Below are 14,437 nucleotides of genomic sequence, written 5' to 3' on the forward strand. Positions count from 1 at the left end.
AAGAGGCATTTATGGAACTTGCTCTAGCTGATACGTCATGTATTTCACCCTCAAAATGTGGACGGGTTTGAAAGACTTTTGGAGGGGAAGAATCCTCAAAGTTTCGAGGATTAATTTCTAAACTGTGCAATTAGCTAACAATTGGCTGGAAAAGGAAGAAAGGAATATGCAGTTAGCAAATAGCAGGATTTACAACGTGACAATCAAATAATCTCTAGAAGAACATTGGTGGGACTTGCCTCCTCCTATTTAAAAAGGGCAAACAAAAATGTGATTAAGACTTGCAAAGCAAAAAAACTTAAAAGCTAAGACATTCCCAAATTAGCTTGCCTGTGCCAGATTTCAAGGTCTTTCCCCAAAGGATACAAGTAATACATGCCTTCAGTGAAGAGGCGAAACTTTAACATGAAGCTGAGGGAGATGCTAGATGTTGAGGTGAGATTTCCTTAAGACAGGTAAGGTTGTAGGTAGATAAAACAGAGTCTGGTAATAGGAAATTTCTGGCAACTGTAAGACAGTTACCTAAATTGTCAGTAGTGAAAACTCTGCATAATACAAGCGTTGAAGTTGGAAAGGCAACAGAAACGAATGCTACCATTTGCATTTAAAATTGCCACTTCAAAACTGCTACTAAATCTTCCTATGGCTGTGAGGTATCTATCAAGAGTCTGCTAACCAAGTAACACCCACCCCGAGTGCTAAGGTGATTAACCCGAGAGTCTTACCCTCCTTGCTCTTTGCCTGGATACGGAAAGAAGCAGTGCTTTTCTCTTGCTGTTGCCTTACTCTCTGCATCCCAGAATTCTTCACTAGGGGCAAAATAGATGCAATGTTGGAGCAAGCCATGCCTATGCATTTTAGCTCTGTTTTTTGAGGCAGTATGTGTTTCTGCTCATATTTCAGTCAAAAGCAAGTAGCGAGGCAAAACAGCTATTAATAACATCTTGAAGAGTCCGGTGTTTTCTCTTCCTGGTGAAATGTAGTCCCTGCTGGCCCTCTGAATGTTGATTCCTTTTTTTTTTTCCATTGGCTAATAGTTTTCTTCTGCTTTGCTTACCTATATTTATGCTTCTGTTGATTTTTAAAATGCAGTTTTGGTTGTGAAACAGGACTTTTTCATTTTGACTGTTAACAGCAGTTTCTGATGAGACAGCCACTAGGAAAGTTTGGTTTACTGAAGATATAGCTGCTTAAAATTGCCTAGGCCCGTGAAGGAAATAATTATTTAGTATTGGTTTAAATAAAAAAAAGTCTTTTAAGGAAGTGCAGCAAAAGGCGTTTAGGGTCATTATGTGGGTAGGGATTGTTTGACTGGATGTAGTAGCAGGGAATTTCATCCAGCTGCTGTATCCTTTCTGATACTCCAGCTCAGAGGTACCTCTACTGAATCCACGTTGTTCCACTGCTGGCATCAGTAATAGTTATATGCTGCGTTTTTTCCTCTGGATACGGTACATATGTAGACTAGAAGTGCCTTTATTCCAAACATAAAGGAATCTGCTAATTTCCGAAATGGCTTCTTTTCTTCTTAGCCATCTCAGATGCAGGCGCATACTCCCGCCAGCCAGCAAACTCCCCCAATTCCACCGTATGCATCACCGCGCTCTCCGCCGGTCCAACCTCACACACCTGTGACAATCCCGCTGGGAACTACACCGTCCCTGCAGAACAATCAGCCCGTTGAGTTTAATCATGCCATCAACTATGTCAACAAGATCAAGAATCGGTTCCAGGGACAGCCAGACATCTACAAGGCCTTCCTGGAGATCCTCCACACATATCAGGTTAGTTGTAACAATACGATTTTGAGTGTACGTAGACATATTTCTCTTCCTGTGCCATGGGGCTTGTCCAAGACTCTCATTCTGGTCTTGTACCGGATTAGCTGTGGCCAGCAAGCTAACCAGATTTCAGATGACTCTTGCAAATTACAATATTGTGTAGCAGCATGAAATAAAAGATTTACATCAGTCGTCTTTATTTGCAAGTGTCTGAAATAACAGGTAGGATGCCTTTTTTGAAATCCCATTTGTCATTTTGTGAGTATGTATCATGAAGAGAGAGCATGGCTGTTTTATTGATGTAAAAACTAAAGAAAACACTTGCTCAGTCAGTGTCCTAATGTTTATGGGCCAGCTGGGCAATTAGTATGATTTGTCACTGAAGATACTGAGACCTTTGTTGTTTCATTCATTCTGTTACTGGTTTGTTTCTTTTTCACTTAATAGTCAGGGGCCCTTTTTCTGACACCTCTGCTGTTTCTTCCGCAGAAAGAGCAGCGGAACGCCAAGGAGGCAGGCGGTAACTACACGCCGGCTCTGACGGAGCAGGAGGTGTACGCGCAGGTGGCACGCCTCTTCAAAAACCAGGAGGATCTGCTCTCTGAGTTTGGGCAGTTCCTGCCTGATGCCAACAGCTCTGTGGTGAGTCTTCTTGTAGATACGCTGGACTGACATACTTGATGGAAAACTGTGCAGCCAGAGTTCAGAAAAATGTGCTGTGGTGTTTGTTTGCTTCTTGAGTTTTTTGAGTGATCTTTTACTGATGTGGGAATGGGGCCACAGGGAAAGACTGTTTCCTGTCAATAGCTTGTCTTTTAAGTATGATCCCTTTGCCTAAAAGAGTTGTTCTAAGACTGCAGTAACTGCAGTGAAATACATTGGTTATCTAGAGCTAGGAGGATCAGGCATGTTTCTTTGCCTGGATACGTGGAACTCGGCTCTAATAGTCCTGTGGGTTTATTTCTAAATAAGCTGTTAAGTAAAACAACTGCAGAGAAAGTGGAATCAGTAAGAAATGACCATGGTGGCACCGTGAAGAAGCCACAGCTCAACAACAAGCAGCAGAGACCCAACCAGAACGGCTGTCAGATACGACGGCACTCAGGACCTGGAGCAACCCCTCCGGTGAAGGTAAGAGCGTGTGCTGTTTGTTCGGCAGTCAGGTTTTTTCCCAGAAGGCAGTGGCAAAATAGGATAAGTTTTGCAAACCTGTGTGATTTCAAGGCACAGATTGCAGTTTGAGAAAACTGAAGCTAGTGCTTGCCTTTAAAAGAAACCTTTTCAAGTGATTGTTTCTAAATGCAAGACTTTGCCTCTAATTTTCATAAACTGCTGCTGTTATCTGTACCCGAGGGTAGTAACAGTTATTTTGCTGGCTTGGGAAAAAAAATGCTTTTCCTCCCCTTACTGGAATGCTGCAGAATGCATGGGTGTGTATTTATCGGTTAATAAAGCAGTGTTTGGTGATGAGAGGGAGGTGTGGAGTCTGGAGAAAGAAGTCTCAGTAAAGTCACAAAATAAGTTTGCCCAGAATTTGTAGTGGTGTTTCTGAGGCACATGGGAGGATAGCTGAGGGAAACTTGGGAAACTTAAAGGTGTGCCCAAAAGCTTTATTAAAGCAGAACTTAGAGCAGATGCAATGGCATCATGTTTGTTCATCTTTGATATGATAAGCCTTATAATACAATGACTAATGATTATTCTCTTAGCCAAGTTTACCCTTTTCAAACTACCCACATTTCGGGGAGAACAAGGCCTTGCAGTCTAATAAAAATAGTTAGTGGCTGCGTGGTTTAATGTTTGTGCATTTGGAACAAGTTGTCTGCCTTATTCGAAGGTGGTGTATCTTGCTTTGTAAAGAAAAGCATTGTCACATCTAGTTGTATCATTTAATTTCACTCATTTACTTCCCCTTGAAGCCTCTCTACTCCTCCTCAAATAAAACACAACAAAATAAAACACATTTTGGAGGTAGCTTTCAGCCTTTGTCAGGATGTGGAGTGTTCGGCTGATGTGGGGAAGAAAAAGGATCTTGCAGTGGAGTGCAGGAAGAAAGACACTAATTTTAGGGAGCTGTAAGACTTGAAGAGCTGGGTGGGTGCTAGTCAAAAACTTTTTTTTTAATTCTGCAAATCAGTTAGAAAAATGAGATATACTATAACCAGTGACTATTTCAGTCAACCAGATAGAGAAAAGAATATGTCCTTGTATTAGAAATATTGGAGTTTTATGCCACTGATTAAAGATTAATAGTTTAACTTGGAACACACACTTACATGTAAACTTCCTTCCAGAAAAATACCTTTCTTTTATTTGAAAACATGTAGTATAGTAGAGAAGCTGAAACCCTTATGTGATAGATATACAAAATACAGCAACCTCCTCAGCTGAACAGCCTTTTTTTTGGTCTTGCCTTTTTTTTATGTATATGTATAACAGAAGAAACCGAAGCTGCTTGGTTTGAAAGACCAGTCTTTGGCAGAAGCCAGCAAGCATGGCGTGGGGACAGAATCTCTGTTCTTTGAGAAGGTGAGAAGTTTCATTCAGAGAAAGCAATCCTGTATCATTGATTTATGTTCATAGCATGTAGGTACCCTGATTTTTATCGCGGTGAAGTTTGTGGTATATATGCTGCGCTGACAGCATTTGTCAACTTGAACTCGGATGTATCAGATGACCTTTACGTCGGATCCCATGAATTTTTTAAAAGATTTGCCATCTTTTTTTACTCAGATATGTGTGTCTTTTCCCCCAGAATGATTCTCCTAGCTTTTCATCTGCTGCTGCTAGCCTTGGTGAGGGTGGCTTGGCATGGAGCACATGTCAGCGGTTATGGCTGCTAAATCTCCTGGAAATTTACAGGAATGCAAATTTTTTTCTGTAATTCGTGCTCCATAATTTTTTCAGCCTGTGAAATCCCCAAAACAACTGATGATGTGCCTAGGGTTTCTTGCTGTGCTGGCACGGTTTGCTGTACCCATCCACAACCACATGCCTGCAGGGTGGGAGCTCAGTTTGCAATGCAGCTGACTCGCGTCAACCTTGGTTTTCTTTTTTCTCCCTGAGAGATGAATCTAATTATTTGCACGGTTGTTACCTGTTGCTGGTTTACCGTGTAGAACAGATAAAGGCCAGGTGGGATGTTTCCAGGTGGTACCTTGGCCTCTTCCCTAAGATGTTCATACATTTCTTTATGGTTCGGAGGGCAGTATATAGTGAGAGCAAACAAGCTTTTTAAGTAATACTCATACATCGGTGAAAGTCTTGGTTGTTCTCTGATGATGTGGTGCATTTCACAGCACCCTGTAGATCAGCTAATAGTAACTGGGAACCAATCTATCGCTTGGAGAAATGTGTAGGTGTTAACATGAGTAAATGTAAAAATCCCTGCTGAAGGATTGTAATTGTAATGACGAATATCTTAATGATCTCCATTTGATGCGTAGATGCTAACTGTTCTCATGGGAAAGGTAATGGTGTTGGAATGAATCTTTCAGTTTTCTCTTAGCGAGAAATTAAGGACTGCAGAACCCGGTTCATCTGTGATAACCCGAGCTATAGAGCAGGTGGAGGCTGGCAGAGGTTGGCATGGTGTTAGTTACGGGTACAAGCCTCTTCCCCCTGCTCCATACTTGTGGTATTCTGCAGGGGTTAGAGGCAGCCTGGGTGGGCTTCTGGTGCTCCTGTTAAAGCTGCGTCATCGCCAACTGCAGAATTTCATAATCCAGCTGTTAGGGGTTTCTTCTGAGGGATTTCATTCTTCTCTTGCTGCTTCACTGTTCAAAATAGTGCACCCGAGTGTAGAGAGCTGATGTTGCAAGGTGTGTCCAGCAAGAAGATGGCTTTCTTTAGTAGCTGTTTTTCTGGCCCTATGGACTTGAGCAAGTTAATTTCTGTTCAGTTCATTTAGGCTTTTGTCCACGGTTGTGGATGGTCAGAGGCAATGTGTAAAATACTATTGCCTACTGTTCTCTCCTCTGAAAGATTTTTGCATTCTCTTTTTTTTGAAAGGTCCGCAAAGCTCTGCGTAGCACAGAGGCATACGAAAACTTCCTTCGCTGCCTGGTTATTTTCAACCAGGAGGTGATCTCCCGGGCTGAGCTCGTGCAGCTAGTTTCTCCATTCCTGGGGTAAGTGAAGCCTGGACAAGTTCATTTCTTTACAAGGTCAGCGCTAGGAGGTGAGAAGTATAATCCAATGGGTCTGCTCCTGTTTCAAAGCCAGGAAAGAAATGCTAATGTTTGTGGTCATTCGGAGGAATGCATCTTGCGTGGTTGTGTGTCACGGAGGAGGAACACAGCTTCGGTAGCCGGGCAGTGGTTTCTTGAACTGTCTGGGCCACAGAGTAAATCTGAGATGGAATCCCCCCTCTGCTGCCCACTTCCTCCACTGCTCTTGACCCGTTTTTTATCCGTGCAGCCTGCCACTGGCTGAATTTTCTGTCCACAAAAAGATTGCGTGAGTTACTTTATGGCAGTGCATTCTCTGAGGTCTCCTATTTCCTCCAGCGCAGTCTGAGGGGGTGTCATGAGTGTACATTTTAAGATGCCAAGTGCTACTAAGTGGCCTGTTGAGATGGGAAAGGAAGATATTGATAAATCTTGGGAGCCCTGTAGTGGCTAATGCTGCACAAGTGCTATGTGCTTTAGACTTTTATCGGAGCAGAAGAATAAGCATCCTGCGTTAGCTTTTCTTCCAATTTCATATTCTTGTACACTGCCCTTTTCTCATTCTTATCTAAGAGGAAGTAAAAAAGTTTTTTGGAGGTTCCTAGCAATGTCTTGGCAGGCAGGCAGCATTCAGGAGCAGTTCTGGTACTGCTTGCTGTGGTTTTTTCCTTTTTCAGAAGAGTAAACAGAACTATTTAGATGCCTGTTATTGCAGCCTCTTGGAATCATGGATTATTTCACTTGAGAAAAGATTGACCGTGAAATAATGTGGGATATGTCTCCTAAAAAAAAGTGCTGATACAAACCCATGAAAATTTCAAAAAAGCAAAAAACAACTGAAGTTCTGTCCAGAAGCCAAAAATGATATGGAATAGTATAGTTTAAACAGAAATTATGATTCCATAACTGCTAGTGGTGTGCAGAACTGCTCCATTTTAATCACTTAAAACAGACATAATAAATATCCTCTCATCAGCTTTGGGCTGCAAAATTAATATTCCTTATTCCTGTGAGTTGAGCTCCAAGTCCAGCTGGAGAAGGTAATAACAATGTAAATTGGGTTCAGAGCCCTGTTACACTAGCTACTGTGCAAAGAAACTGCCCCAAGGAGCTTACAGTTTATGTTGCTTCACTGGAATTGGACAAGTCAGGTATCATTAGGATACTACTTTTAGCTAGAAAAGGTGAAGTATTTAACCAGAAAAGTATGTATTTCTCCCATCCATCTTCTGTACTCCTAGCTGTAAGAATGAATATCTGTATTGGGATAGGTATATTATAGTTATCTTTCTTATTCTGGAGTTGGACATTATCTTCTGTCATGTAATGAAAAAGCAGTAAATGAGCAGTGATTCAATTAGTGTCAGTAACAGGTTCAATATCTCATGCAAAGCTTCAGCAATATGAGAAAAAGGAGTTGAACAGATGCACTATTTTAGACTAATAAGTTATTCACAAAACTTTTATCTACAAGTAGACTTTAACTTGGGCCATAAAAAAAAAAAAAAGGCTTCTTCATAGTTTGTGTTGGTCTGTTGCTGTCTGAGAGGCAGGGCTGCTTGAAGCTATTGCTCCTTAGCATAGAAACATTTTGCAGGACAGCTACAGAGTCACTTCTCAGTTTCTTCTTACTGCTTTCCAACTTGAAAAGAGAAGATCTGTTTTAAGGTTAAGAACATATTGGCAAACAACTAGGGATCTGGCTTGGGTTCACTGCAAGAGGAGTCTGAGAGACCCAGATTTGATGCCACATCTTGCAAGAGGTGCTGCCTCTGCCGTGAAAGCTGTGGCTGCAGTTCTTTGCTTGTGGGGACTGTACCAACAAGGCACGTGGAGAGTATTCTGGTGCTTGTCTGTTTATCCCTGACAATACGGGGTGGTAATCCGAAAGAACCTTAATTGCACCGAAGAGCAATCTGCAACCTGAGCAACAGGTACTAGGTTCCCTTTTCCTCGGACTCTGTGGAAGCGGGATTGAGCAGTGAGGGTCCTCCCTCACCAAGCTGGTAATTCAGAGGGCCTTCGTGGGCACGGTCTTTCCGTAGCAAGCAATTCTAGCCTCCATATCACAGCTCAGCGCTGTTTGATTTCTTCTTAGCTAGTTTTTCACATCATTCATTTTATTTTTAGGAAATTCCCAGAATTGTTCACTTGGTTTAAAAACTTTCTGGGGTATAAAGAGTCTGTTCACATGGAGACGTATCCAAAGGAACGGGCTACTGAGGGGATTGCCATGGAGATAGACTATGCCTCCTGTAAAAGACTGGGCTCCAGCTACCGAGCCTTACCCAAGAGCTACCAGCAACCCAAGTGCACAGGGCGGACTCCGCTGTGTAAAGAGGTAAGACGCTTTCACGCAGGAGTTGCATGGCAAAGGAAGGCTGTTTCCAATCTTCTTAGAGGGAATGAAGCACCGGTAAGTGGAATAAAAGAAGAGGACGAGGATTTACTTTGTATCCTTGAGGTATGCTGAAAAGGCTTCTGGGGGCATCAGGGCACGTCCGCTCTTGCACAGCAGAGTGCCCTGAGTTGTGCCACCGCGTGTGCCCCAGAACTGGTGGGTGTGTTGCCCGGTACGGAGCCTGGGCCTGGAGGCTGCCGCTCCTACAGGGTCTCATTAGCATTGAGGTCCAGCGGCTATGGTGCTTGGGGACCCAGGCTGGCATCTCCACTGACACGTGTGGACATACCAGCCTGGCTCGGGGTCTCTGCAGTAGGCGTTGGAGCCCAGGAGGAGTACACCCTCAGGTGTTTCTAGTGGCAAGGGAGCACTTGGCATTCTTGGAAGCGTGGGGATTGTAGCCAGAAGCTATTTTGTAGGGTAAAGCTTCAGCCTAGGAATAGGCCATACAAGAAGCTGGTTGGGAGGTGGGGAAAGATTTGATACTCATGTGGCTTTGATGGCTGGCCTCACCTCTTTGGTGCTTGTGAAAGGGTTGCATGATGCTTTGAGGAGCAGCTGGAAAAAGATGCCAAATAGTTGTAGCTCTACTTACGTAAAACTAAGGGGCATTAGATATATAAGATTTTACATGGCATACAGTCTGTGTGAGAAAGCATTAAGGGTAAAAATGCAAAAACTCTAAAGCTAGGAAATGGCAGAACTAGTTTTCTGTATGGTCTTCATGTGATCTCAGGGATTTGTAATAAGGGAGTATTTAATTAAAGATTACTGCTACCTTTTTAACTAAATTCCCACTTAGTCCACTGTCAGGGTTGTTTCTAACCCATCCTTAAGATCACGTTTTTTGTGGATAAATTCTCCCACATATCCCCCCCGTTCTTCTTTCTTTCTACCCGAAATGCTAAGATGACTTCCGTCTTGAGAAACAGCGTATTGTTTGGGGAAATCAGCTCCCTATAGGGAAATTTCTCCGTCAAGAGCCAAAGCTGGTCTCCTGAACGTGTGCTGGGGGGTCAGATGTACTCACCGAGTCCTTTAATGTGTTTAATGACCTTTTGGTTAAAGTGGGAAAGGTACTGGCTGATCCTATTCCTTCATTGGTGTTGAAGGTAATGCTTGGAGGGAGGCGAGTGGGCTGGACTCTTATTGAAGGCCAGTTAGGAAACATGCTGTTTAAGAGTGTTCACTGGAGGAGGGGAGAATCCCAGAAATCCCTTCCCGAGGGAACTGCAAACTTCTGCAGCACCTAGGACAAACAGCCAAAAGATTGCAGTTTAGGAACAAAACATTTTTTTTTGTGCTTACATTCCCTGAAAGATGGGGAGGATGAATGTGGGTGACCAAGACAAGCAGTTAGCAGTGGTGATAAGTGTTCAGTTGAAATGATGGTAGGATAGTGAAAACTGCCTGGGCAAGGAACAATTAAAAGTTTTTAAACTAAGTCCTAACGTGTCTCAAAGTGTCTTGTGTGATGCAGTTATAAACTTTTCTTCATATGAGAATCTAGTTACTCAGTTATTTGGGCTTCAGGTTTATGAAAATCGGGCCTGACATTGAAGATTTCCTGCCAAAATGCATGTTTCTTTGCCTTTGGCCTCTCTGAGGTTTGGGGAATGCTCTGCTCCTGTTTTGGAGGTAGTGAAAGCTGCTAAGCATCTCTGTCAGGAAAGGTGTCACTGGGCTACGGGTTTATATTCTTTATTAGCCTTCTTCGGAGACAGAAACCGCGTACTGCGTAGCAGTCACGTTTAACGTGATGACCACCCAATATCGTCAGTGGTGAATCATACGTATGATTAGTAAACCACAGCCAGCTGGTTCATCCAAAGTAATGGAAAAGCTTTTTTCACCTTTCTTTTTTTCCTCCCTTGCAAGTTTTCTCTCGCAACTCCAACTAATGAATTTTTCAGACTGCCCAGATGTTTCCGTCCCGGCCATTTGGGCTCGCCCTGTGAATGCTGGGCAGTATCTTTGCTTAGGAAGCAAGAGACAGTTTGTAAGACTGAGGAATTAGACTCTCCTATCAGAGGCCTGGGCTCACAGACAGCCAAGTGTCTCGCAGTCCTGTGACCCCCTCGAGAGACTCACTGCGGTCGTTGTCTTTCCCTGTCTTACACAAAGGTTTTGAATGATACCTGGGTCTCCTTCCCTTCCTGGTCCGAAGATTCCACATTTGTCAGCTCCAAGAAGACGCAATATGAAGAGCACATCTACAGGTGCGAGGATGAGCGTTTTGAGGTAAGTTACTTTTCCCTGATTCATGACTTGGAAAGTCTGGGGTCCTGTGAGCAATTAATGATCTTGATATAATTTTATCTTAAATACTGCTCCTTAGAATCTGTTTTTATTATGTTTCTGTCATCTGGTTTCTACGTGAGAGCTTGTGTACTCTTAATGCAAGAAGCAGCATCTGAATAACCATATCTCACTCTAAGCTACCACCCCTGCCTCTTGCTTTTTGTGCAGAGCTCTTCTGTTCAATTCACTCCAGATGAAAATGTTCAATGGCCAGTGTACCATCGCTGCTGCTTTTTTTTTTTTTTTTTTTTTTTTTTTTTTTTTTTGTCCTTACTACCTCTGTAAAGCACAGAAACGTGCATTCCCGTGTAATAATCTGAAAAAAGATACGTTCAGGATGTTAAATGATTGACATCTTGACTTGAAATAGAAGTTAGCTTGGCAGTTACCTGAATATGCTCAGATTTGTCGCATCCTTTTGTAGAGTAACTGTCAATTGTACTCTGTTCCCCTATGGAATATGTAATTTGTTAAAAGTATCATTCTGGTAGCCTTTACATTCTTGCACAGTATTATTTAGGTAGCAGACGAAATATATAATTGGATTATTTTAGAACAGCCAAACGTGGAAACCGCTGCTGGAGTACACCTTGTTAAACATGCATGGCTTCTTGTTTCATGTCACTTAAACGTTAGTCTCTGTGAAGTATCATGTTTTATCTATTCAGCTATGGCTAATGCACCGTTCATTTCAGCTGGATGTTGTCTTGGAGACCAACCTGGCAACAATCCGCGTCCTTGAGGCAATCCAAAAGAAACTCTCGCGCTTGTCTGCTGAGGAGCAAGCCAAATTCCGACTGGACAACACTCTCGGTGGCACTTCGGAGGTGATCCACCGCAAGGCTCTGCAGAGGATATATGCTGACAAAGCAGCTGACATCATTGATGGCCTTCGGAAGAACCCATCTGTTGCTGTTCCCATCGTGCTGAAAAGGTAGTGCTCTGGCACCGTGCCCCATGGGCTCTACCAAAGTCTAATGCGTGATCCACGATCCAGATTTATATAAAAGTACCTAATTTCTGCCCCTAAAGTGTTTGACCTCCAGGGCATGTAATTTAAGAAATGCCATTTATGTTCTGATCAGTTGCTGTATTTCATAATAATCACCTAGGAAAAGGTCATTGCCCTTTTGAAACAAAAATGTCACCAGCTCAGCTGGAGGGATGTAGAACTTTTATTGTCTCCTTTCAAACCCTGCTTTTTCCTAACCCTGGACAAAATGTGTCAGGATCATATGTAAGATGAAAACAATCTCTCTGCTGTGAGGATTGTTACAGGGTAAAATTGATTTTTTTTTTTCTTTTTTTCCAAATCCCACTGCTGCAAGTGACCATTGGCTGAAATTGCAGTGTCTGTACTACACTCAGATTCCTGTTCAGTTTTCTTTTGTCAGCCTCACTTGGTCAAGGAGAGGGAGCAAATACTGTAACTCTTGAGGAAGCTTGAGGAGATGTGTAAGCAGGAGGCTGTATGGAAGCATAATAAAGCAACATGTTCTGCTTATCCTTTGGGCATGTAAACAACGGGACGTTTCCTGAAAATGGAAGGCAGCAACTGTAAAACCAGCTAGAAGGAGAGACACTTTTCCAGCTACTTACCATCTCTGCAGGACTGTTGCTCCCATGTTTCAGGGCTCTGACAACTGAGAGAAACAGTTTTGCCTAGGATACCTGCAAGGTCACGTCTCCCCCACCTCACTGCAAGGATGTTCTCCCTGTGGGTCAGGTCCTGAACTGCCGTGGCTGCATTGCCTTAGGCAGGCTGCAGCATGTGCTTCAGCTTGAAACACTGAGTGGTGATTCTGAAGTTGATTCCCAGGAAGCTCCGGTGTGCTTGCTGCGGGGTAATAACTTTGTTAATCAGCTGGACTAAGCTTCACCTTCTCAGCAGCCAGAGCTCTGCAACTCTTTGAGGATTTCCAAGAGAGTTGTACCACTTCCTGTGGCTCTTGCATCCCTTCAGTCTGGCTAGAGTGATGCCAAGTTGCTGCTGGCTGTGTTACTTAGACGTGAAAGACATCCAGAGGGGTTTATTCAGCAGAGCATATGCAGGGTGCCCATCCTGTAAAGCTATGTCCATAGGATGGCCTTCATGCACCTTTCATGAGGGATTCAGCTTTTCTCAATAGTGTCCAGGAACCTGCCATTTTACCATGGTCTAGGTTTTCCATAAATGCTCAGAATGGGACTTTTATATCTCTTAATTCACCCTGGTCTTTTGTTTTCTTGATTCAAGGTTAAAGATGAAAGAGGAGGAATGGCGAGAAGCCCAGAGGGGATTTAATAAAGTCTGGCGAGAGCAGAATGAGAAATATTACCTGAAATCTTTGGACCACCAGGGCATCAACTTCAAGCAGAATGATACCAAGGTCCTGAGGTCAAAGAGTCTTCTCAATGAGATTGAAAGTATCTATGATGAGGTAAGACGGTCACCAATAGTTTCCTTCCCTCAAGCTTATGTACTCTGCACATGTAGTTTCCCTTCCTGTTCTTCACCCTCGATGCTGGTGCGGTTGGAGGAAGTGGGATGCTCACAGAGAAGGGCCTGTACCCGCTGCTTTAGGCTACGTGTAGCTGCCTGTGTCTGAGGAGGGAAGACTGCCCTTTCCTGAATGCAGCCAGCCTGCGCAGTCAGCGTAGCCGCGAAGTGACTGCTGCTATGTAGCAGCTGAATTAGTAGGGGTAGATGGCTGAGCCTTCTGGCGACAGACTCATTGTCCTGTTGGTAGCAGTAGCCACAGGTTCTTGAACAGAAATGGGATGATGGTGTGCAAACAGGAGAAACATTTGTCAGCTTTCGTTATGTGTTGTGAAGAGCCTACTCATCTCAGTGGGAGGTTTGGTTTTTCCCTCTGTCAAGGGGATGCAATGAGAGAGGTAGTCTGCGCCACTGTGGGAGCTTTCTAAAAGGTTCTTGAGCATAGGGAGGTGTTTGTGGAACTAACTTGTGTGCTGTGCTTTTTATTCCTAGAGGCAGGAACAGGCTTCGGAAGACAATGCTGGAGTACCCACAGGCCCACACCTATCATTAGCCTATGAAGACAAGCAGATCCTAGAAGATGCTGCCTCTCTCATCATCCACCATGTGAAACGGCAGACAGGAATCCAGAAAGAGGACAAGTACAAAATCAAGCAGATTATGTATCACTTCATTCCAGACCTGCTGTTTGCTCAGCGAGGTGAACTCTCAGATGTGGAAGAGGAGGAAGAAGAAGAAATGGATGTGGATGAAGCTACTGGGGCTGCAAAAAAGCACAATGGTGTTGGAGGCAGTCCTCCCAAAACCAAGCTGATGTTCAACAACACAACAGCCCAGAAGCTGCGGGGCATGGATGAGGTCTACAATCTTTTCTATGTGAACAACAACTGGTACATATTCATGCGACTGCATCAGATCCTGTGTTTGCGGCTGCTGAGGATCTGCACCCAGGCTGAGCGGCAAATCGAAGAGGAGACGCGGGAAAGGGAGTGGGAAAGGGAAGTGCTAGGCATAAAGCGAGACAAGAGCGACAGTCCTGCGATCCAGCTGCGACTGAAGGAGCCTAGTGAGTGACTTCTGATGTGAGGTTTGGGAAGATAGCTGCTTCTATTCATAGTATGTTGATGAAGCTTACTTGGTTTCTCCAGGCGTGTTATAATGCTGAACCCTTTTTGACAGAGGGGAGTGGAAATCTCTCTTTTGTTATCATTGTGCAGCACTGAGTTGAGGGAGGAGATGGGAAGGTGTGGGCATGTGGGACACAAATAGCGATCAGCAATAGTAGAACAGTAATGTGCGGCAGTTA

At 43.7% G+C, this 14,437-nt stretch overlaps 1 protein-coding gene across 5 annotated transcripts in view; it reads left to right on the forward strand.

The window, feature by feature from the left end:
- The window catches only part of SIN3A (SIN3 transcription regulator family member A), a 42,347-nt gene that overhangs the window by 17,653 nt on the left and 10,257 nt on the right, over nt 1-14,437 (forward strand). For all 5 annotated transcript variants that reach the window (XM_064517583.1, XM_064517582.1, XM_064517584.1 and 2 more), the window contains exons 6-15: nt 1,533-1,784; nt 2,271-2,423; nt 2,754-2,912; nt 4,221-4,310; nt 5,793-5,911; nt 8,081-8,291; nt 10,476-10,592; nt 11,348-11,586; nt 12,889-13,072; nt 13,624-14,197. In XM_064517583.1, the coding sequence (XP_064373653.1) occupies nt 1,533-1,784; nt 2,271-2,423; nt 2,754-2,912; nt 4,221-4,310; nt 5,793-5,911; nt 8,081-8,291; nt 10,476-10,592; nt 11,348-11,586; nt 12,889-13,072; nt 13,624-14,197 (2,098 nt within the window). The remainder of the gene's footprint in view (nt 1-1,532; nt 1,785-2,270; nt 2,424-2,753; nt 2,913-4,220; nt 4,311-5,792; nt 5,912-8,080; nt 8,292-10,475; nt 10,593-11,347; nt 11,587-12,888; nt 13,073-13,623; nt 14,198-14,437) is intronic.

This window comes from Dromaius novaehollandiae, chromosome 10 (assembly GCF_036370855.1).
Source record: "Dromaius novaehollandiae isolate bDroNov1 chromosome 10, bDroNov1.hap1, whole genome shotgun sequence".
NCBI lineage: Eukaryota > Metazoa > Chordata > Aves > Casuariiformes > Dromaiidae > Dromaius > Dromaius novaehollandiae.